This window comes from Garra rufa, chromosome 6 (assembly GCF_049309525.1).
Source record: "Garra rufa chromosome 6, GarRuf1.0, whole genome shotgun sequence".
NCBI lineage: Eukaryota > Metazoa > Chordata > Actinopteri > Cypriniformes > Cyprinidae > Garra > Garra rufa.
This window is the reverse complement of record NC_133366.1, coordinates 1,819,570-1,845,433: the sequence shown is the minus strand read 5'-3', so window position 1 is coordinate 1,845,433 and position 25,864 is coordinate 1,819,570. Positions and strand designations below refer to the sequence as shown.

At 33.2% G+C, this 25,864-nt stretch overlaps 2 protein-coding genes across 2 annotated transcripts; both read right to left on the bottom strand.

Moving 5' to 3' along the window:
- Positions 1-16: 16 nt before the first annotated feature.
- On the bottom strand, positions 17-10,596 carry soul5l (heme-binding protein soul5, like). Its single transcript, XM_073841697.1, has 8 exons — positions 10,508-10,596; positions 7,350-7,415; positions 7,188-7,272; positions 6,984-7,104; positions 6,768-6,907; positions 3,749-3,912; positions 2,108-2,214; positions 17-2,013 (listed from the first exon to the last, which is right to left on the bottom strand). Coding segments are annotated over exons 1-7 (681 nt in total). The 5' UTR covers positions 10,510-10,596; the 3' UTR covers positions 17-2,013; positions 2,108-2,111.
- Positions 10,597-10,686: 90 nt separating this feature from the next.
- Positions 10,687-25,667, bottom strand: gpr108 (G protein-coupled receptor 108). The gene is made up of 18 exons (XM_073841649.1): positions 25,448-25,667; positions 23,414-23,530; positions 23,277-23,327; positions 23,120-23,205; positions 21,664-21,734; positions 21,456-21,586; positions 21,322-21,384; positions 21,123-21,224; positions 20,773-20,906; positions 20,578-20,653; positions 18,673-18,746; positions 18,459-18,576; positions 18,257-18,387; positions 18,132-18,175; positions 12,406-12,455; positions 12,236-12,319; positions 12,000-12,121; positions 10,687-11,921 (listed from the first exon to the last, which is right to left on the bottom strand). The coding sequence occupies exons 1-18, from the start codon at positions 25,541-25,543 to the stop codon at positions 11,834-11,836; spliced, it is 1,638 nt and encodes a 545-aa protein (XP_073697750.1). The 5' UTR covers positions 25,544-25,667; the 3' UTR covers positions 10,687-11,833.
- Between the last annotated feature and the right edge of the window lie 197 nt (positions 25,668-25,864).

Here is a 25,864-nt window from a genome sequence, read left to right as displayed (position 1 = left end):
CAGTGTTTTTATTCACTACATATGTCAATAATATTTCACAAACACAAAGATTTCAGCAGTCAAAGTTTATTAGCCATCGATGAACAGAAAACTTCATCAGCTCAAAGAAATCTGATGTATTGATCTGAGACGAACAAAGCGGATTATTGCACTGAAACACTGTGGAGTCGTTCTGGAGGTTTAATGGCATTCACTAGGAGCATAAATACACTGACGTCAGCAGATGTGCTCGATTATTGCTGAACATGAACTGGCAGCCCAGCTAACCTTTTTTTTTTTGTTCTAAGAATATTCAGAGAACATTATAGTAATGTTTTCAGTGTCAAGTTTTATTTTAGTTCCCAGAATATTTTCCTATAAGGTCGGATAACATTCTCCAAAAACATTCTACAAGTGTTTATTGATAACAATGTTAGAACATTATCCCTTCAACATTTTAATATAGATTTGATCAGGAAGCTTCCCATTGGATGCGCACTCTAATGTTGCTCAGATATTGAATTTTAATTGAAAGTAAAAACCCAACCTTTGTATGATGAAGCTCCAACTTAATTTAAATGAATCAGATTCACTAATTATAAACCAGATTGACTTTATTTCTGTCATACATTCACAAAAGGTTTTATTAAGATAAAAAGAGGGTTAGATGTTGATGTCTGTTTGAAAGTAATAGTTTGGTTAAGTAAAGTGTTTGCTTTAGTTGGTCAATTTGACTCTTGGCTTTTGGATGTTTCCTCTTGTTGCCGTAACTGTGTTTATTATGACCAAAACAAGAAGAGAAAATATCATCAGATAATGTTGCTGCTGATGGTTCAGATATCATCATGTAGTAATCTGATTTCATTCAGTCTAATCTATGGTGTTAGTTGCACATTATTTATAATAACAATGCAATGGTTCTACAGACTGAGATTGAGCTGAATTTTAATCAGATCATTTCAAGGATTTGAAAACATGGATTGTGGCACAAAGCATGTCCCCATTGTTTAAAATTCATACACTGATTCTTGATGTCTATGTGTCTAAACATTCAGTAATTTTAAGTGATTTGTGAACGATATGTTTTTAAAAATTAGGGTAACAATACTGCCCTCCAAAGGCAAAGCACAGTAAGTACACATTTAGTCAAAATTGAGTTAAGGCTTAAAATGGGCTTTGTGACAACCGTTTTGTCTTGTGGCAAAGCCTCCTGGTTCAATTTTGTCCCGTTTCAGAGAAACGAGAGTGTCAAAATCGTAGTAACTACAAAATCCAAACTAATACCATATATGGTGTAAAAACTTTAAAGGCATTTTCTCAGTTTCAGTGTTGACGTAGTTACTGTACTTTGCCTTTGTAGGGCAGTATACCGATTATCTGATTAGAACACCACTGGATCTTATGCTGTTGCAACACACTACTACAGTCACTCATGTGAAATCAATAGCATAGTTTAAACTCGATAAGAACAGCTGATCAGATCAATACATGATGATATCTTTAACATCAGCAAGTAGTCAACATCATCTGATCACATCATTTTCTCTTGTTGCTTTTGCCATAACAAACATAGTTACAGCAGCTAGAGAAAAGCTTTGAGTCAAAACTAAAGCAAACGCTTCTCACCATAATGGTGACATCCAACCAAACTATTACTTTCAGCTGACATCAATATCTAAACCCCTAAAAGTGAAGCTGGTAATGCAGTTTTTGGAGATATTTGATGAAGCTGAAGCTTGATATCAAGCAAAGGTTGGGTTTTCACTTTCAAACTAAATTTCAACCAAACATCTACTGTGATGAGAAGCTTTATTCGAATGTTAGAGGATAATGTTCTAACAAAGTTATCAATAAACATTTGTAGATTTTGTTATCCTGCCTTTTAGCAGAACATTCTGGGAACTAAAATAAAACTTGACACTGAAAACATTCCCAGAACATTAAACATTGTTAGCTGGGAGGAGATTCAGGCTGCTGTTTGTGGGAAGAGGCGATTTCAGAAACACTTTCACACAGAGAAAGATCACCAGCTTCCTGTGAAACATAAAAAACGAAACCAAGACATTCAGATCAAACACTGACACATATCTGGGTGGAGTGTGAGTGTATGTGAGTGTGAGTGTGTTACCTGTTCAGTGTGTGTCAGTCGGCTCAGGTGTGCGTTCCTGTCCGCAGACCGGCTCTCCCTCCACCATGTACCACACTTCATTATGTCTGTTCAACAACTTCAGAGGACTAAACACACACACACACACACACACACACACACACACACACACACACACACACACACACACACACACACACACACACACACACACACACACACACACACACACACAATGTTAAATTAAATAACATCTACATTAACAGAAAAATTGAATAAATAAAAATGTAAACGTTAGAACACTCAAGATCTTTGCAATTTGTCATTGCTTAGGCCTTTAGTTTGGATTGACCAAATATAATGTTGATGTCATTAAATCTCTAGGAGTAGTTTGTTACAATGTAAAACATGTCACTTCCTGTTGCCAACTGGTGGCGCTATGACTATAACTGAATATGGCCATGTAGATATCTTCAGGTCAGGAGTCTTCAGACATTGTGTGCCTGAGTTCATGGCAAAACATTGAAATTTGTCAGGCCGCTACGGACACACTTTCCAATGAAAACTCTAGATCTTCACAATTTAACGTCACATGGGTCTTTGGATTACACTGACTAAATTTGGAGTTGATCTGAAAAAATCTCTAGGGGGAGTTTGTAAAAATACAATGACTGATAATGCAAAAACAGCACCAAATTTGCTAAGAAAATTAAAAAGAACTTGCTTCCTGTTGGGATTCGGATTTCATACTGAGAGACTTTTTTGTAGGTATTGGCGTGTTACAGGTATGTACCAAATTTCATAGATGTAAGTGAAACACAGCTCGAAGGGCACGATGTTGAAAGTGCGCTATCAAGTCATTTTGCCATACCCACTTCTGAAACCCACATCAGATATAAACTTTCGCCACTTCTGGGCTGTGTGCAAAGTTTCATGAGTTTTCAAGCATGTTTAGGACTTTAAAAATGTAATTCATTTTGGAGAAGAATCAGAATAATAATAATGAACGGAGCAATTCCAAGAAAAATAAGAATAAAATCGAAAAAAAAAAAAAAACTAGTCATAACGCTCATTTTTTTAAAAATTAGGATAGAACAATATTTACTAAGGGAGTAAAATAATCAAAATATTGAGAAAATCGCCTTTAAAGTTGTCCAAATGAAGTTTTTAGCAATGCATATTACTATTTTAAAATTAAGTGTTGATCTATTTACTGTAGGAAATTTACTAAATATCTTTATAGAACATGATCTTTACTTAATATTCTAATGACTTTTGGCATAAAAGAAAAATCTGTAATTTTGACCCATATAATGTATTTTTGGCTATTGCTATAAAAACACCTGTGCTACTTAAGACTGGTTTTGTGCTCTAGGGTCACATATTTATGAACATGCAAGAAAATCAAAGCCATGAATCTAAACATGTTGTGTTCCAAATTTGAGGTTGATATCACTAAACATGAGCTTTCAGTAGGATTGTTTGGCTGCAGTACCAAACGTTTCCACTAGATGAAATTCGCTTCTTATTCATTTCCAACACAGTCATTTGTTTTTCAGGGCCATTTAATCTTTTCGAACTGACTTTTTTCTGTGTTTACATAGCAAGTGCCAAAACCTTTACCAATTTAGTAATTTTTTTAATTAAAAAATGTGTGTGTACCTGTCGTAGCCCACAGCGTAGTGGTGCGTGTGGTTGAAGTGGGCGTTGGCTCTCAGCAGTGCTCTGGTCAGCAGGTGGGCGTGGAGTCGAGAGGTGATTGACAGCATCCAGCCGCCGTAACTCCTCACGTACACGTCCATGTCGGGCATTTCAGAGAAATACAGCTACATTTTTTTTTTTTTATAAATTTGAAAACAAAACAAGAGATTAAATAATATAAATGCTAAAAAAAAAAAATACATGCAGAGTAATATACACTGCTGCTCAAAAGTTTGGGATCAATAGGATTTTTAATGGTTTTTATAGACGTTTCTTATGCTCATCAAGGCTAAATTTATTTGTTTAAAAATACAGAAAAAACTGTAATATTGTGAAATATTATTTTAATTTAAAATAACAGTTTTCTATGTGAATGTGTTTCAAAATGTAATTTATTCCTGTGATGCAAAGCTACATTTTCAGAATCATTACTTCAGTGTAACATGACCTTTCAGAAATGAATGATTATTTTAGGTTCAAGTCTGTGTAAGAAATTACAAGCAAGTAGAGTACGGCTATTTCAAAAGCACACAGTGCCATCTTCTGAAATATTTGACTTTATTCTCATAGTATTTTGACTTTATTTTTGTAGTTTTCCGACTTTATTCTCTTGTATTTCAACTGTATTCTAGTAGTTTTCAACTTTGTTCTCACAGTATTTCAACTTTTTTCTCGTAGTACTTTGACTTTATTCTCGTAGTATTTTGATTTTATTCTCAGTTTTTCGACTTTATTTTCTGTTTTTCGACTTTATTTTCATAGTTTTTCGACTTCTCATAGTTTTTAACTTTATTTTCGCAGTTTTTCGACTTTATTCTCGTAGTATTTCGACTTTATTCTCATAGTATTTTGACTATTTTTGTAGTACTTTCACTTTTTTCTCATAGTTTTTCGACTTTGTTCTCGCAGTATTTCGACTTTATTCTCATAGTATTGTGACTTTATTTTTGTAGTACTTTGACTTTATTCTCGTAGTATTTCGATTTTATTCTCAATTTTTCGACTTTATTTTCATAGTTTTCCGACTTTATTCTCGTAGTATTTCAACTTTATTCTCGTAGTATTTCAACTTTATTCTCGTAGTATTTCAACTTTATTCTCGTAGTATTTCAACTTTATTCTCGTAGTATTTCAACTTTATTCTTGTAGTTTTTCTACTTTATTTTCGTAGTATTTCAACTTTATTCTCGTAGTTTTTCGACTTTGTTCTCGCAGTATTTCGACTTTATTCTCATTGTATTTTGACTTTATTTTTGTAGTACTTTGACGTTATTCTCGTAGTATTTCGATTTTATTCTCATTTTTTCGACTTTATTCTCATAGTATTTCGACTTTATTCTCATAGTTTTTCAACTTAATTCTCATAGTTTTTCGACTTTATTTTCGTAGTTTTTCGACTTAATTCTTGTGGTAGATTTTTTTCTCGTAGCTTTTCGACTTTATTTTCTTAGTTTTTCGACTAGATTTTCATAGTTTTGCGACTTTATTTTCTTAGTTTTTCGACTATATTCTCATAGTTTTCCGACTTTATTTTCTTAGTTTTTCAACTATATTTTCTTAGTTTTTCGACTATATTCTCAGTTTTTTTACTTTATTTTTGTAGTTTTTTTTACTTTATTTTCTTAGTTTTTCAAATTTATTTTCATAGTTTTTCGACTTTGTTCTCGCAGTTTTTCGACTTTATTCTCATAGTTTTCAACTTTATTTTCGTAGTTTTTCGACTTTATTCTCATAGTTTTTCGACTTTATTTTCTTAGTTTTTCGACTATATTTTCGTAGTTTTTCGACTTTATTCTCATAGTTTTTCGACTTTATTTTCTTAGTTTTTCGACTATATTTTCGTAGTTTTTCGACTATATTCTCAGTTTTTTTACTTTATTTTCTTAGTTTTTCGACTATATTCTCAGTTTTTTTATTTCATTTTCGTAGTTTTTTTTTACCTTATTTTCGTAGTTTTTCGACTTTATTTTCATAGTTTTTCGACTTTGTTCTCGCAGTTCTTCGACTTTATTCTCATAGTTTTCAACTTTATTTTTGTAGTCTTTCGACTTTATTCTCATAGTTTTTCGACTTTATTTTCTTAGTTTTTCGACTATATTTTCGTAGTTTTTCGACTATATTCTCAGTTTTTTGACTTTATTTTCTTAGTTTTTTGACTATATTCTCAGTTTTTTTTATTTCATTTTCGTAGTTTTTTTTACCTTATTTTCGTAGTTTTTCGACTTTATTTTCATAGTTTTTCGACTTTGTTCTCGCAGCTCTTCGACTTTATTCTCATAGTTTTCAACTTTATTTTTTGTAGTCTTTCGACTATATTTTCATAGTTTTTCGACTATATTTTCGTAGTTTTTCGACTTTAATTTCATAGTTTTTCCCACTTTATTTTCGTAGTTTTTCGACTTTATTCTCGTAGCTTTTCAACTTTATTCTCATAGTTTTTTTTTACTTTATTCTCATAATATTTAAACTTTATTCTTGCAGTATTTCGACTTTATTCTTGAAATATTTTGACTTTATTCTTGTAGTATTTCGACTTTATCTTTGGAACCTGTGATGCCTTTTTCTTTGTTACTCATCAAAGAATCCTGAAAAAAGAATCTTAGGTTCCAAAAAAATATTTATCAGCACAACTGTTTCCAACACTGATATTTCTAATAATAAATCAGCATATTAGAATGATTTCTGGAGGATCATGTGACACTGAAGATTGGAGTAACAGCTGATGAAAATTCAGCTTTGCATCACAGTAATAAATTATATTTGAAAGTATATATATATATATATATATATATATATATATATATATATATATATATATATGTGTATAAACATTATTTTATATTGTTATTACATTTAGCAATATTACAGTTTTTTTCTGTATTTTTGATCAAATAAATGCAGCCTTGATGAGCATAAAAAACTAGAAAACAAGCCCAAACTTTTGAGCGGCAGTGTAAATATAATTCTTGGTGAGTCTGACCTTGTCGTTGGTGGGAGTGGGCGGATGCTCCTGATAGGCTGATGGCAGCAGGAAGCTGAGCGTGTAGACGGCCGGTTCCCACATCTTCACTTCCTCTGGGACTTCAACAAGCACCGGAGCCGTCATCTCAAACCTCACACCTGCACACACACATCTGTGTTAGTCACTATCGTCTTCATCTGTGGTCGTGTTTATGATATGAACTCAGTCGCAAACCCTCTTCATTGGCTCCAGATATATAGTGATAGAGGCGTCTGAAGGCCATGGCGGCTCCGACCCCGAGAAAATAGGCCTCAGCGTCTGTGGAGACCCATCGTGTGGCCGAATAATGGCGGACCTACGAACACATGCTCATTAGAACCACACTATCTGAATTCAGCTCAGTGCAATCAAGAAACCCACACATCAGGAGCGTCTGACCTCGTACTCCTCCGTCCTGCAGATCAGATCGAATTGAAGACATTCTTTGGACTCGCTGCAGAAACTGCTGGATGAGTTACTGGGGCTGTGTGAGACACAAAACACATGTTACTGTCCCACTGTTGTCTTCTAGACGGTTAACAATGATGTGTAATATCTGACCCGACACTGCTGACGGCCAGAGACTCCAGAGACAGCAGAGACAGCAGCGTCACGCCGTACAGATGCCTGAGGACACAGAGAATCACTTGTTTTTTGTACACTGATATCACTGCAATACTATTAAGCTAACGTCCATTGGTTTTTGAACTATCTCTGGTTTTTAGGTAAATTGTTTTGCCCCTTTCCCATTGATAGACATTTGAATTACTCCCATTTCATATAATCTTACAAAGATACAATCTGATTGAATAGCTTTCATCATGCTGTTAGCCAAACGATTAATATTGCTGAAGTGGAAGGATAACAAGCCTTCAACTCCAACACAATGGGTTCGTGATGTCCTCTTTTTTCTAAAGTTGGAGAAAATCAAACGTTCTATAAGAACAGTTTTAACCCTTTCAAGCAATATGTCAGAGACCATGTTCCATTGTCGGACATAGACCAAAGTTTAGTTCTGGCATATTTTTTTTTCTTTATCAGTTAAACTTTTTTATTATAATTTCTCAATTGTATTAAGTTGATCTTGTCTTTTGTTCTGCTTTGTTTCCTTTGTAATATTGTCCTACAAGTAAAAAAAAAAATACTTGTAAGCTTTTCTCTAAAATGTTCAATCCCGGGATTTGATAGCATTTAAACTTGGAATATATATATTTTTATCAACCACATATGTGACCCTGGACCACAAAACCAGTCTTAAGTAGCACAGGTATATTTGTAGCAATAGCCAAAAATACATTGTATTGGTCAAAATTATTGATTTTTCTTTTATGCCAAAAATCATTAACATATTAAGTAAAGATCATGTTCCATGAAAATATTTTGTAAATTTTCTACCATAAATATATAAAAACTTGATGTTTGATTAGTAATATGCATTGCCTAGAGAACTTCATTTGGACAACTTTTAAGGCGATTTTCTCAATATTTAGATTTTTTTGCACCCTCAGATTCCAGATTTCAAATAGTTGTATCTCACACAAACATTGTCCTGTTTTAACAAACCAACAAATTTACACTTATGACTGGTTTAGTGGTCCAGGGTCACATATGATTAATTTTCTAAATACCCCACATAATTAGATATGTCAAACCTCCAAAAAATCATATTTTCCCATGTTAGGCATTAACTGTTATTATTTCAGATTGAGAAACTTTTTTTTTCTCGACAAAATGGCATTGGTTTAAAAAGGATTTTACACAGAACTTGTTATAAAACAAACATCTACATACTGCTCATGTGTCCCTGATAACAATTAAATGACAACAAATGTAACATCTACTATATATTTTTTTACATTTTTACAGGACTGGAGCTAAAAATACACAAATTGCATCTATGGTCTCTTTATTTTAGTATATAATATTTTTAATTTAAACAGCCAAAAACAAAGAGTTGTATTGTTTTAGTCCTTAACATGTCAGATGGTCATCAGCAAGAAATGCTTTCATTTTGAATTGTCTTCCCTGTATTTTTCCAAAAATGTTAATGTGACGGGGTTCAAGTCTGTAACACATTAGGAATAAATTGCCTTTTATTTTTCATTTTAGGTTTTATTTCTCTTATATTGTCTCCTTATTTCTGGTTCAACATATCTGCATGGCCAACAAAATGCGGGTATAATTTCTGACGTTGGAAACCAAAATCATGACAACTCATATTTTTGAAGTATATATTTGCTGAAACCATGACTATTTTATATTTGGTTCATTAAAATTATTAATAAATGAAGTAAATAACTCAACCCTTTCATAACTTTACAACACTGTAACAATGAGAAATACATGTTCTAGTCAATAATGTCACATATGAGCAGAGTCTAAATCATTATGGTAGAATGGTTAGTGTGACGGGGTTGAGTTCAGACTGAGGGATATAACTTTAAACTTTAACTTTTTTTAGAGAAATATTCTTCACAAGAAAAGAACACAAATAAATGCTTACATTCCGTTAATAATTTTCTAAATACAAACTCGGTGAAGTGCCTCAGAGACATGACAAAACGCTTGGTTTAATAAAGATGAGACATTATTTTATGCTTAAAAAATCTTGAAATGCAATTATTTTAATTCATTATAATGGACATACCAAAGTGTTGTGAAAAGTTTTGAACAATTATTTTAGATGTACCATCGCTTTGGAAACTCTGCAGGACTGAAATATTACCGAATCCCAGGGATGACTCAAAAACCTGTATGAGTTTCAAAAGGATGAGTGTTTCGAAGAACACTGAGGAACCAAACAACACAGAACCCCTTTGACATTTCTCAAAATATCTTCTGTTTTCCACAACAATAAATAAAAAAAACATCAGAGGATTGATCCCAGATAGCTCATGTATGTCTGCAAGATGTCTGTTAAAGATCTCTTGATCTGGAAAGCATCTGATGTGTACAAACGTCTGTAAGATGTCAGTTTTACATACATTCTAAATCATAAACATCTTACAGACATCTATTTGACATCTGATAGGAAATGTCCTATAGACGTATATTGCAGATCTAAAAAATATGTCTTGCAGACGTAAATGCAACGTCAAATACACGTCTCCAAGATGTACCTGTGCTAAAATGTAAATGATGAGAGAATGATCGCTCCTGTGTGCACTTTAACTAAATCAGAACCATTTGTAAATAAAACAATTAAATTATTAAAGTAAAAATGTGTCTTCTGTAAGAAAAAAACTTTATTGCATTCATTAACAAACTAAAAAATTGTAACCGAATTCTGCTGTGTCATGCAGTGTTCCTGAATAAAACCCAGAGTGGAAACCTTCAGCTGGTCCTAGTTCTCTCTCTCTCTCTGTCTCTCTCTCTCACACACACACACACACACACACACACCTGAAAGTTTCCTCCTGCCGCACTGCGGAGAAACTTAAACCCCAAACACCCTCATCAATCATCAACATCCCTCTCATTCAACATTCATCTTACCTGTGTTTCTAAAAGCACATTCAGCGATCTCTTAAAAATATGAATATTCATCTCAAACATCAAGTCCATCCTAAATGACTGCAGATGCAGTAAAAACTTTGAGATCTGAGGCATTACTCGCAAAACCGCTCAATCAAACTTCTAGAATTACAACAGTCCACAAGACATTAAACACATTCACGTATTTCTCACAAAACCAACCGTACACAATGTTTTATACTTACATCGTGGTTTATTTGTGAGTCCGGCGGAGACGAATAGAGGCGGCTCACATCAGCACCGGAGCGCGTTCACGAGCCTCCCTGCGCGCGGCTCGTTCACTTGAAGACGAAGGCGCGCGCTGAAGCGGTAAATACAAACTCTTTTCCCTTTCCTTACGTAACAAATCAAAGAAACGAGTCGGTATTTCTTATTTGATTTATTTCAAACCTGAACACAATTAGCATGATAAACCAGCAACATAAATTAAGCAGGAAAAGTTTATTTCTCTGAGAGTTTGTGGAAATATTAGCCTGGAGCAGGGACAAACTGTAGTGGCGTTCTGGGGAGGTTTAAAAGACCAAAGTCTAAACGCCATTTTAATGACAGGAGCTTCGCGCGCTTTCAGTGTGGACCGTTGGTTTTAACGGCCGCGATGGAGTTTTCCGCGTTTGTGCCATAATAGTGGTTAAGTCTTTCAATTATAACTATATATTATTGTTTTTAGTTGTAAAGCAAAACAAAGGAGGACAATAACAGAGTAGATTGAATCACGTGTAAAATATTGCCTTTTCAAAGAAGTGAAAGACAAAAATCGTTACTGGTGTCGCATGACGGATAACATTGTTTCAGGAACCTCTCAGGAACATCCAGGACACAATATATGAACTTTAACAGTCACGCTTGAAAAGTAATATATAACACCAGAAAATCTTAAATATATTCCATCTGAGAAAAACGAAACACGGGTTTCATTCAGGTGAACGTTCTCTAAATCTTTACCGTAGACTCGCAATAGTGTCACGATAACCAACCTGTTTTACAAAGACCTGTTTTGTCAGTTCCAGCGCGTTTATTTACGCTCGTGTTTTAGATACTGTTAGAGCAGAATCGCCTCCAGCCATTGAATCAAATGTTAGCAGAAAAACCATGATATACAAACAATAGCATCAAACCGCTTCGGTTAAATAACAAAGACATCAGGAAATAACAGAAGGCTAAAATCAAACAAATCCAATAATCTGAGCACATCCAGTATAATGATTGTACATCTTTGGAATGAAAGAATAAATGAGTGAACAAATTAACGGACAGAGCAGAGTGACCACATCATTACTGTAAACCAAAGCAAGAGATTCAGTCTGTGTCACCGCCGTCCCCGAGTCCGTATGGGAACATCAGCTCATTCGCTCACGGAAATCGTGTCTGCTGCGCTTTATTCACACACGTTTTTTAATTTTTTCTCCATTCCGTCTTTTTCACTTGCATAGTGAGTCTGTGGGTACCATGACAGCAACCTCAGGAAGGGGAGGAGTTTAAGAGTCCAGGCTCCGCCCTCTTTGAAAGGACACTCACAACGCAACCTCTCGCTGTCTCTCGCGGCCGTTAGACGTTTTCTTCACCTTGTGGATGCCCTCCAGCGCTCCAGATTCTGTTACACTGTGTGCGAGAGAAACGATATCATGCACTGAACCTCTCATAGAGAAAAAGAGAAGAGAGATAGAGAGAGAGACCTACACTTCATCCATCTCCAGATCCTCCTCGTCCTGAGGCAGCTGTAGATACGGGTTATTTGATGCCGGACGGAACTTGAATCCAGTCAAGACGAAGAAGATCAGAGTAGAAACCTCTACTAAAAACTGCAAACATGAGAGAAAAGATGAAACCTCTGGTTCGGGCCGAGTTGGAATTATTTTTGTGCTTTAAACGCCAAACGTTCTCATGTTCTGCTGAAGCAGGGTTAGCGTGATTACCTCCTGACACCACTGCCACTGGAACGGCACTGTGAGCTTCAGCAGTATCGCGATGATCCGCGTGAAGTAGATATAACACACGATCTGAGGACAGAGAAACAGCTTTCAGTTGTCCGCCTTAGAGAAATTATTTCGTTAAATGTGAAAATATGAAAAGATAAAGGTCTCACCATCACATAATAATGTCTGAAGAGCTTTAACTTCTCCAGGTTCATGGCAGCTGCACACAAAGAAACACACAAGAATTGTGTATTTAGAAAACAAATATATGTATATACACACAAGCAAGAACAATATCGGTGTCAAAAACTTTACTAAACTAAAGACAACTATCAAGATAATTATACCGATAAGTAACGATAACTGTCAATAACTATAAAAATAATTTCACTGATTACTATAGCAATTACACTGATAACTGCCGATTACTCCAAAAATAGTTATACTGATTACTGTAACAATTACGATAAAGATAATTACATCAATAACTGTGCCGATAACTACCCATAACTACAAAAATAAATATACTGATTATTATAATAATTACGATAAAGATAATTACACCGATAACTGTGCCGATAACTGCAAAAATAATTATACTGATTACTATAACAATTACGATAAAGATAATTATACCAATAACTGCTGATAACTATTAAAATAATTATACTGATTAGTAGTAGTAGTAGTAGTAGAACTTTATTACAGACACATCATGGTCCAAACAAATACACAAACAATACAACAAGACAATTAATAATTAAAAAACAGACAGAATCCTCAACATCACAAATTTACATACAAACTAGTTCGCCAATGTTTCCACATATTGGAGAAAAATCTAACTGATTACTATAATAATTATTTCGATAAAGATAATTACACCGATAACTGTGCCAATAACTGCAAAAATTATTATACTGATAATTTAACTATAAAAATACTGATAACTATAAAAATAATTATACTGATTATTATAATAATTACAATAAAGATAATTACACCAATAACTGTGCAGATAACGGCAAAAATAATTATACTGATTACTATAACAATTACGATAAAGAATTATACCGATAACTGCTGATAACTATTAAAATAATTATACTGATTAATTATTATAATAATTACGATAATGATAATTACACCAATAACTGTGCAGATAACGGCAAAAATAATTATACTGATTACTATAACAATTACGATAAAGATAATTATACCGATAACTGCTGATAACTATTAAAATAATTATACTGATTACTATAATAATTATTTCGATAAAGATAATTACACCGATAACTGTGCCAATAACTGCAAAAATAATTATACTGATTACTATAACAATTACGATAAAGATAATTATACCGATAACTGTACTGATAACTATAAAAATAATTATACTGATTATTATAATAATTATGATAATGATAATTACACCAATAACTGTGCCAATAACTGCAAAAATAATTATACTGATTATTATAACAATTACGATAAAGATAATTATACAGATAACTGTACCGATAACTATAAAAATAATTATACTGATTATTATAATAATTACGATAAAGATAATTACACAGATAACTGTGCAAATAACGGCAAAAATAATTATACTGATTACTATAACAATTACGATAAAGAATTATACCGATAACTGCTGATAACTATTAAAATAATTATACTGATTAATTATTATAATAATTACGATAATGATAATTACACCAATAACTGTGCAGATAACGGCAAAAATAATTATACTGATTACTATAACAATTACGATAAAGATAATTATACCGATAACTGCTGATAACTATTAAAATAATTATACTGATTACTATAACAATTACGATAAAGATAATTATACAGATAACTGTACCGATAACTATAAAAATAATTATACTGATTATTATAATAATTACGATAATGATAATTACACCAATAACTGTGCAGATAACGGCAAAAATAATTATACTGATTACTATAACAATTACGATAAAGAATTATACCGATAACTGCTGATAACTATTAAAATAATTATACTGATTAATTATTATAATAATTACGATAATGATAATTACACCAATAACTGTGCAGATAACGGCAAAAATAATTATACTGATTACTATAACAATTACGATAAAGATAATTATACCGATAACTGCTGATAACTATTAAAATAATTATACTGATTACTATAACAATTACGATAAAGATAATTATACAGATAACTGTACCGATAACTATAAAAATAATTATACTGATTATTATAATAATTACGATAATGATAATTACACCAATAACTGTGCAGATAACGGCAAAAATAATTATACTGATTACTATAACAATTACGATAAAGAATTATACCGATAACTGCTGATAACTATTAAAATAATTATACTGATTAATTATTATAATAATTACGATAATGATAATTACACCAATAACTGTGCAGATAACGGCAAAAATAATTATACTGATTACTATAACAATTACGATAAAGATAATTATACCGATAACTGCTGATAACTATTAAAATAATTATACTGATTACTATAATAATTATTTCGATAAAGATAATTACACCGATAACTGTGCCAATAACTGCAAAAATAATTATACTGATTACTATAACAATTACGATAAAGATAATTATACCGATAACTGTACTGATAACTATAAAAATAATTATACTGATTATTATAATAATTATGATAATGATAATTACACCAATAACTGTGCCAATAACTGCAAAAATAATTATACTGATTATTATAACAATTACGATAAAGATAATTATACAGATAACTGTACCGATAACTATAAAAATAATTATACTGATTATTATAATAATTACGATAAAGATAATTACACAGATAACTGTGCAAATAACGGCAAAAATAATTATACTGATTACTATAACAATTACGATAAAGAATTATACCGATAACTGCTGATAACTATTAAAATAATTATACTGATTAATTATTATAATAATTACGATAATGATAATTACACCAATAACTGTGCAGATAACGGCAAAAATAATTATACTGATTACTATAACAATTACGATAAAGATAATTATACCGATAACTGCTGATAACTATTAAAATAATTATACTGATTACTATAACAATTACGATAAAGATAATTATACCGATAACTGCTGATAACTATTAAAATAATTATACTGATTACTATAATAATTATTTCGATAAAGATAATTACACCGATAACTGTGCCAATAACTGCAAAAATAATTATACTGATTACTATAACAATTACGATAAAGATAATTATACCGATAACTGTACTGATAACTATAAAAATAATTATACTGATTATTATAATAATTACGATAATGATAATTACACCAATAACTGTGCCAATAACTGCAAAAATAATTATACTGATTATTATAACAATTACGATAAAGATAATTATACCGATAACTGTACCGATAACTATAAAAATAATTATACTGATTATTATAATAATTACGATAAAGATAATTACACAGATAACTGTGCAAATAACGGCAAAAATAATTATACTGATTACTATAACAATTACGATAAAGATAATTATACCGATAACTGCTGATAACTATTAAAATAATTATACTGATTACTATAATAATTACGATAATGATAATTACACCGATAACTGTGCCAATAACTGCAAAAATAATTATACTGATTATTATAACAATTACGATAAAGATAATTATACCGATAACTGCTGATAATATTAAAATAATTGTACTGATTATTATAATAATTACGATAAAGATAATTACACAGATAACTGTGCAGAAAACTATTAAAATAATTATACTGATTACTATAACAATTACGATAAAGATAATTATACCGATAACTGCTGATAACTATTAAAATAATTATACTGATTACTATAACAATTACGATAAAGATAATTATACCGATAACTGCTGATAACTATTAAAATAATTATACTGATTACTATAAAAATTATTTCGATAAAGATAATTACACCGATAACTGTGCCAATAACTGCAAAAATAATTATACTGATTACTATAACAATTACGATAAAGATAATTATACCGATAACTGTACTGATAACTATAAAAATAATTATACTGATTATTATAATAATTACGATAATGATAATTACACCAATAACTGCAAAAATAATTATACTGATTATTATAACAATTACGATAAAGATAATTATACCGATAACTGTACCGATAACTATAAAAATAATTATACTGATTATTATAATAATTACGATAAAGATAATTACACAGATAACTGTGCAAATAACGGCAAAAATAATTATACTGATTACTATAACAATTACGGTAAAGATAATTATACCGATAACTGCTGATAACTATTAAAATAATTATACTGATTACTATAATAATTACGATAAAGATAATTATACCGATAACTGTACCGATAACTATAAAAATAATTATACTGATTATTATAATAATTACGATAAAGATAATTACACAGATAACTGTGCAAATAACGGCAAAAATAATTATACTGATTACTATAACAATTACGATAAAGATAATTATACCGATAACTGCTGATAACTATTAAAATAATTATACTGATTACTATAATAATTACGATAAAGATAATTACACCGATAACTATAAAAATAATAACACTAAATTATTATAACCATAATAATAAAGATATTTACACTGATAACTGTACTGATAACTATAAAACTAATTATACTAATTATTATAACAATAATGAAGATATTTACACCGATACATATAAAAATAATTATACTAATTACTATAACGATAACAATAATTACACTGATAACTATACAAATAACTATACTAATTACTATAACAATAAAGAAAGATTACATCGATAACTGTACCGATAACTATAAAAATACCGTTGCTGATTAGTATAATTACGATAAAGATAATTACACCAATAACTACTGACAACTATAAAAATAATTATACTGATTACTATAACAATTACGATAAAGATAATTACACAGATAACTGTTCTGATAACTATAAAAATTATTCTACTGATAACAATAACTGTTAAGATAATAAAACTTATAACTATAAAGATAACCATAAGGATACAATAACTATACCGATAATTATTCTAATAACTTTAATGTTAACTATAATTACACTGGTAACTATGCTAATTATTGAGATAACTGTAATTGTAACAATAAGTATAACAATAACTGTACCAGTAATTGTAAATACAGTTTACTTTAGTTGCTATAACAATAATCATAGCAGTAACTTTACTATAAGCAATAACTGATAACTTTATCGATAGCTGGCAATAACTATTCTGAAACCACTAATAATTACACCGATAACTGTACCGATAACTATAAAAATAATTACACTGATAACTATAATGATTATAAAACTGACAACTACAAAGATAACCATAAAAAATACAATTACTGTACCGATAATTTAGTAACTATAATAACTTAAAGATAACTGTACCAATAAGTATAAAAATAATAACTATACCAGTAATTATACTAACAACTATAATTACACTGATAGCCAATACAATGTCCATAGCAATAACTTTAGTATAAGCAATAACTGATAACGATAAAAGATAATTATACTGATAACTGTAAGAACTATAATGGAAACTGTAGTATAAGAACAACTTCGACGCTAGTGATGTAACAATATTATAGCGATAACTATTAGCGCTCACACCAACCAAAAATAATTTTCGGCTTATTCAAAACAATGTTTGTCTTTTAAAATACTCAAGATCTTTCTAAAAAATAATAATCTGCTATTAGAGCTATACATCCTCGGTGTGTGCCAGGTTTAACACACACACACACACACAGTTCCTGTCCAACACACCTTTGCCGTCCGTGTTGGAAGCCTCCTGCAGGTGTCGGATGGACCTGTTAGACACAGAATCATAAAAAACACATCAAATAACAATAAACATCAGCACATCCAGAGTCTGACGCACAGATACGCACCAGACGACAGGAAACAGCACAGCTCCGCAACAGATGAGATCCACCAGGAACAGGATCTCCCTCCAGAGAGCGTATTCGCTCGAACCCTCCTCCGTCTCCTCGATGATGATATAGGACACGTTAGCCAGAACCTGTACGAAACACACCTCAGTCACAGATATCACATCAGAAACACATCAAAGACACGTTCACACAGACACACCTGCAGAGGAATGACAATCATGAAGATCTTCTTCTCTTTGTCCGACAGGATGTATTTCACGAAGGCAAAACCGGTCCCGATAAGAGCCAGCGTGATGAACAGAAGAGCCCCCTTCAGCCTGACACACAAACAACACATTCTCATGAAATTCTCGTGATTCCTGACACTGAACAATATGTGGCTCCGTGGAGGAAACCAAAGGTGTGATACGCACAGGTGAGTGATGTAGTACATGACGGCCCAGCCTTCAATAGGATGACCTTCAGAGTTGATGAAGTAATAGTTGATCTGAGAGGGAGACAAACAAACACTCGTGAGGAAGAGATGATCAATCACATTAGCAACATATACAGATATGTGCACAGAAATATTTTATATTCATATATAGGAACATATACAGTGCCTTGCAAAAGTATTCACACCCCTTCAGTTTTTTTTTCACGTTTTGTTTTGTTGCAGCTTTATGTTAAACTGCTTTAAATTAGTTTTTTTCCTCATCAGTCTACATCTCATATACCATAATGACAGCACAAAACAGGTTTGTAACAACTTTGCAAATTTATTAGAAATAAAAAAACTGAAAAGATCCCATTGCGTAAGTATTCATACCCTTTTCTGGGACACTGGAAATGTATCTCAGGAGCATCATATTGCTTCTAGATGTTCCTACACTTGGAGTGGAGTTAAACTGTGGCAAATTCATTTGAATGAGTCTGATTTAGAAAGACACACACCTCTCAGAAAAGGTCTAACAGCTGAAAATGCAGATCAGAGCAAAAACCAAGATAACTGCCTGTAGAGCTCAGTGACAGACTTGCGTTAAGGCGATGATCTAGAGAAGAGTTCAGAAACAAATCTGCTGCATTGAAGGTTGACAGAAGCATTCTCCATAATGGAAGACGATTGGAACAACTAGGACTCTAGAAAATGTCCAAGCTGACAGAGATGGAGAGGTGAAAAGGTGAGGCAAAGAATGGCAGATAATTGCCAAATGCAGATGTGCAAAGATGCTCACATCAGACCCAAAAACACTTGAGGCTGTAAAGCTGCTTCAACTATGGACTGAGTTAAGGGTATGAATACTTATGCAATCTACTTATTTCAGTGGTTTGATTTTTAATACATTTGTAACATTTGCAAATCTGGTTTTTGTTTTGTCATTATTGTGGTGTATGGAGTGTAGATTGATGTGGGGGAAAACTCATTTAAAGCAGTTTAACATAATGCTGCAACAAAACGAGAAAAAAAATGAAGGGGTATGAATACTTTTGCAAGGTACTGTAGATACAATAACAACAATAAATCTAAAGTATATCAACTCTACTTATTCCATGGAATGTCTGGATACTGGATTCTGATTGGCTGGCAGGTGTGCAGTAAAACCGTTTAATGCACAGGTAGTTCCAAGTCAGTTTAATCACCGTTCTATATTAATGCGCTGCTTTAATTGATGCACGCAAAAGCACACAGAGAGAGAGAGAGAGAGAGAGAGAGGGAGGTCGGAGATCGCATTGTGCTGCGCACATACATAAACTTCTTGTCAGCGTTTGCCTGCGATCCTTATTAAAATAGCCTAGATATTAGATCGCTACATTATATTCCTCAGCAACGGGGCGGTAAAGATGCTGTTTTGTAATGAATTGTTGTTTGTAGAGAGAGACGCACAGCATGCAGGCAGGTAACGTTAACGTTACGCACACACACAACTGTCATCTCTCTTGCCTTCACACTCTCTCTTGGTCGATCGATAATCTACTGAAACAAATGCTATATTTCATTGAAATAAATGTGATTTTACCGGACTATTTAATCTCCGAGTCTGATTTGAAGCGGCCAGAATGCTAGAGCTGCGTGTCATAACTGACGAAAATAACCGTCTTTTTTATCCATTCAGTCAAATTTTGCGCTGCAAATATCAATCCTAGTTTTAATTTGTCTATAACCATGGAATAAGCGGGATAATCAACGGTTTGCCGTGCGTTAAAGGATGTAAAATGCACTTCGCGGAGGTTATTAGCCTCCACGTCCTGCATTTAAAATCCTTTAATGCACGGCAAACCGTTGATTATCCCTTACTAAGACAACAGTGTAACAGGTGCTGAATGAGTGTTTTACTCACGCTGTGAAACAGCAGAGACACGGCTTTAGTGTACGCCAGCGCTGCCATCAGCCAGTGGATCTTAAACACACTGTACCTGTCAAAAACACACACCATAAACTTCAGCGGTTCACTCAGAGTGACAGACTCGTGTGTGTGTGTGTGTGTGTGTGTGTGTGTGTGTGTGTGTGTGTGTGTGTGTGTGTGTGTGTGTACCTGTATTTGAGCAGTGTGTATGTCCACACCACAGCAGCGATGAAGAAGATGGCTGCCATTGTGATGTAGAGGCGCGGCAGGGGAATCTCAGAAGCAGAGAGATAACCATTGGGATTCTTCTCTGTGATCTCCACCTAACACACACACACACACACACACACACACACACACACACACACACACACACACACACACACACACACACACACACACACACACACACACACACACACACACACACACACACACACACACACACACACACACACACACACACACACACTCTCAGAGTTTGCTCCTGATTATGTAACGCGAGGCTGAGACGGTCGGATCCTGACTGCAGTACTTACATGGAGAGAATACGGTCTCAGCGTCTTGGCTCCTGTGTTGAGGCAGTTGTGGAAGTCCAGATTGTAGAGGCCCTGCGAGCTTGGGCTCATCGTGAGACGGAACTGAAAGGAGAGAAAGGAGACGACGAGAGGTTTGATATCCATCAGTGGTTTGTGTATTTAAAGCGCATTGTGTGTGTGTGTGTGTGGGCTTTCTCACGCTGAAGTTGTACGAGTCGCCTTGTTGCTGCAGCTCCAGATGTTTGCCGTTCAAACTCTCCATCTGATGGAAGCACGGTTTAAGAGTCAGAAACAGCTGAGTTTTTAAGTCATGTTTAACGGACTCAGTGGTACCTGTTTGCTAACGGTGCTGCCGACAGCAGGCGTCACTTTGGCCTTATCTTGTGAATTTTCTTTCTGTTCTGTTGTCTTATCACTCTGCTTGTTTTGCTTCTCACCATCTGCATCGTCTCTTGTCCTCCTGACTGAGAAACACAGACACCGTCAACAGCCATCAAACAGCCACTCTCACACACTTCAGAGTCATGCGCATTTGTTTTACCTTTCTCTCCATCCGGCTTCAGTTTAGACACCAGTGTGATGTCAGAATTGCCGTAGTGATTCACTTGGACGCTGCACACACAATCACAGTCACATCAGTGACAATTACATTCACAAACACACTGAGTCACATTTATATTTACAATCAGTCACATTCATAATCACAGTCACAATCAGTAACAATCACAATCATATTCATAATCAGTAAAGAAAAAAAATTCAGAATAAATCACGATCAGTCACATTCATACAATCATACAATCAGTAAAACAAAAACAGTCACATTCATACTCACAATCAGTAAAAATTCACAATAAATCACAATTAGACACATATATACAATTATTAAAAATAAAACCACAATCAGTCAAATTCATACTCACAATCACAAAAAGCATTCAGTCACATTCAAACTCACAATCAGTACAAAATTCACGATTCAAAGTCACAATTAATCACAATCAGTCACATTTATACTAGTAAAATTCACAATTAGTCACAATTTCACTTTCAGCAGAAATAAAACCACAATGGGTCAAATTCATACAACCAATTAAAAAAAATCGCAATAAATCTCAATTAGTCACATTCATACAATCACAGTCAAATTCATACAACACATAAAAAATTCACAATTAATCACAATCAGTCAAATTCATACTCACAACCAGTAAAAAAAAAAAACACAGTCACATTCATACTCAGTAAAAAAAATTGATCACATTCATACTCACGATCAGTAATAATGCACAACAAATCACAATCAGTTACATTCACACAATCAGTAAAAACAAAACAAAAAACATTTATACTCACAATCACAAAAAACAATTAATTACAATTAGTCACATTCACACAATCAGTAAAAATTCACAATAATCAAATTCATACTCACAATCACAAAAAACATTGTCACATTCATACTCAATCACAATTAGTAACATTCATGCTCACAATCAGTAAAAAAAAATCACAATAAATCTCCATTAGTCACATTCATACAATCAGTAAAAACAAAACAAAAAAAATATATACTCACAATCAGTCAAATTCAAACTCACAATCAGTAAAAATGCACAATTAATTAGAATCAGTAACAATTATACTCAAACAATAAAAAAAAAACCACACAGTCACATTCATACTCAGTAAAAAAAATCAGTCACATTCATACTCACAATTAGTGATAATGCACAATAAATCACAATCAGTTACATTCACACAATCAGTAAAAATTCACAATAAATTACAATCTGTAAAAAAAAAAAAAAATTACATTTATACTCACGATCAGTCAAATTCATACTCACAATCACAAAACAATTTTTAGTCACTTTCATACTCATTATATTGATTATTAATTTTCTAAAGGTGAGCAAAAAAAGGAAAGTGATGGCTTAAACAGCAAAGCAACCAATGCTGAGATGAGTTTGTCCTCATCCCTGGACTGGACTCACCTGAGGTTCTTGGTGTGGATGATGAAGAGGAGGAGCTCATCGTCACTCTTCTTCTTCCACAGCTTGCACTCCTCCACCTTCTCCGCCTGAACAAACACAAGCGTCAGGAACAGAAGGAGGAACGAGCCGAACGGAGAGAAGCGTGTCAGATACTCACGGTGTAGGACAGGATGCCGCTCACTCGAGACCGGGCCAGACTAAAGCCCACCTGCAACACAGAACCACAGCAAACCGTCTCTACTGATGGAAGAGGCACAAACTAACCACACATCCACACAGAGACGGACCACTCACTAGGTTTCCAGAGTCGCTCTTCTCCTCCGGCAGATTCAGAGACACAATGTGGACATCCAGAGTGCCGTTCGCGAAATAACCGAACGAGTTCAAATGGACAAGAAACCGCGTCTCATTCTGAGAGAGAAGAAAGAGAGCCGTTCAGCATGACATAAAGTGTTCATAAAGTGTTCATAAAGTGTTCATAAAGTGTTCATAATGTTTCCAGCTACCTACTTTAAGAAATCGTAAACATGTGAATTCATAAATTAATCAGTTTATGAATAAAAAGCCACTACATATGTAACATAAATCATCAGATACGTAAAACAAACGCTTAAACAAAAGACCAAAATAATCATATCAACTAAATAAATTCTACAAATCACACAAATCGTCGCCTTGGAATTATAAGGTTCTATCTGACATTTTTGTCAAAATTGAGTTATTCACATATTCTTATTTTGTGACAACTTATTTACATTATGTGATGTTTTTTTTTTTTTTTTTTAAGTTGTGTACATTTTAGGACTTTTTATTTAGAAAAGAAAAAAGTCGAACTATAACTTGGTTCTATCTGTGAGCCAATCAGCACTTCGAATGCAAACAGGAGGACCAATCAGGATCAACTTCCATTAAAGAAACACTACAGTTTTTTAGGAAATAGGCTCATTCTTCAACTCCCCCTGAGTAAATAAGTTGAGCATTCAGCCGTTCTCCTTTTCTGGCGATATCACTTTTAGCATAGCTTAGCATAGATCATTGAATCCTATGAGACCAATAGCATCATGCTCAAAAATGACCAACGAGTTTCGGTATTTGTCGGAATGTAGTTCCTAATCTTATCAGCCTAGAAAATCACATCTTTGCATTTTCCGCTGGTCTTAGTACACGATATAACTACAGAAGAGTCTAGTTTTAAATAGGACAAATATGGAAACTCGTTGTTCATTTTTGAATGCGATGCTACTGGTCTCATAGGATTCAATGATCTATGCTAAGCTATGCTAAAAGTGATATCGCCAGAACAGGAGAACGGCTGAATGGATTTCAAAACAGTAAAACTCAACTTATTAACTCGAGTTGGAGAATGAGCCTATTTCCAAAAAAAGTGGAGTGTTCCTTTAATATGTGAATAATTTTGCGAATAATAAATCATCAAGTGAAATAAATTAGACAAACTAATTATTTTATCTAAAACAAATCATTACAAGTGAGATAAATCAAACCATGTGTGTCTTCAGCAGCTTGGATATATTTGTAGCAATAGTCAAAAATATATTGTATGGGTCAAAATAATTGAATATTTTTATGTATTTATCTGGATCCCCATTAGCCACTACCAAAGTAGTGGCGATTCTTCCTGGGGTCCATCAAACACACAACAAAATTACATTAATCCATAACCACAAAAACCACTACAAAAACATAAAAACCCAAAATTCATACATAGCATCAAGATCAACAATCCACTCAGTACTGTGCCATTAAATATTTCTTAAACAATTTTTTGAACCTTATTTTACTTATATTCGGACATTACATGTTTTTTAATAAGAATATATTTAAAGAATATATTATATTCTTTAAAGCCAAAAATCATTAGGATATTAAGCTCCATGAAGATATTTTGTAAATTTCCCACTGTAAATATATCAAAACTTTATTTTTGATTAAAAATATGCATTACTAAGAACTTTTCTCAATATTTAGATTTCTTTGCACCCTCAGATTGCAGATTTATTGCTTATTTATTTGTCAAAACACTTATGACTGGGTCACATCTGTGAAACACAAGCTTAAATAAAGGAGATAAATCGTTTAACACGTTATATAAATGATAAATCAATATATTAATCATTTTATGAATAATAAATCATTAGAGAAGTAAGATAAATGAGATAAGACATAAATAAAGGAGACATTTTATCAAAGAAGCTAAATAATCGAGACAAAGTTGAAAACATGTTAAATAACCGATTAGGAAATAACTGAACAAGTGACATGAAAGAGAAGAGGCAGAAACTGTGATCGAATGAGTTGATTTGGCAGAACCTTGAGTTTGAGCTGGTGGATCCTCGCACTGCTCTCTGCCACTGTCAGGATGAAGATCATCACACTCAGCAGATTCTTCATCATCATCTTCATCATCAGCAGTCTGACATTCACCGACCGTCAACAGTCAATCTGTATATCAAAGGATTAACATTCACTCCTCTGATCGCCAGTTTGTTTCCAAACTCTTTCCAGCAACACCTTCACTTCCGGGACGCGTGAGCGCATACACGTCATCACTGACCGCGGCCGCGCGCCGCGCGACACAACGCCCTTCCTGGTGGGAGGACGCGCTCGTCACACTTCTCAACCATAGACTTATAGATACCTAGACTCCGCCATTCATAAATGTAAATGGCAAAATACATGCACATGTGTTTAACTATGTTCTGCAAAGAAATCTCCTAACTAGAGATT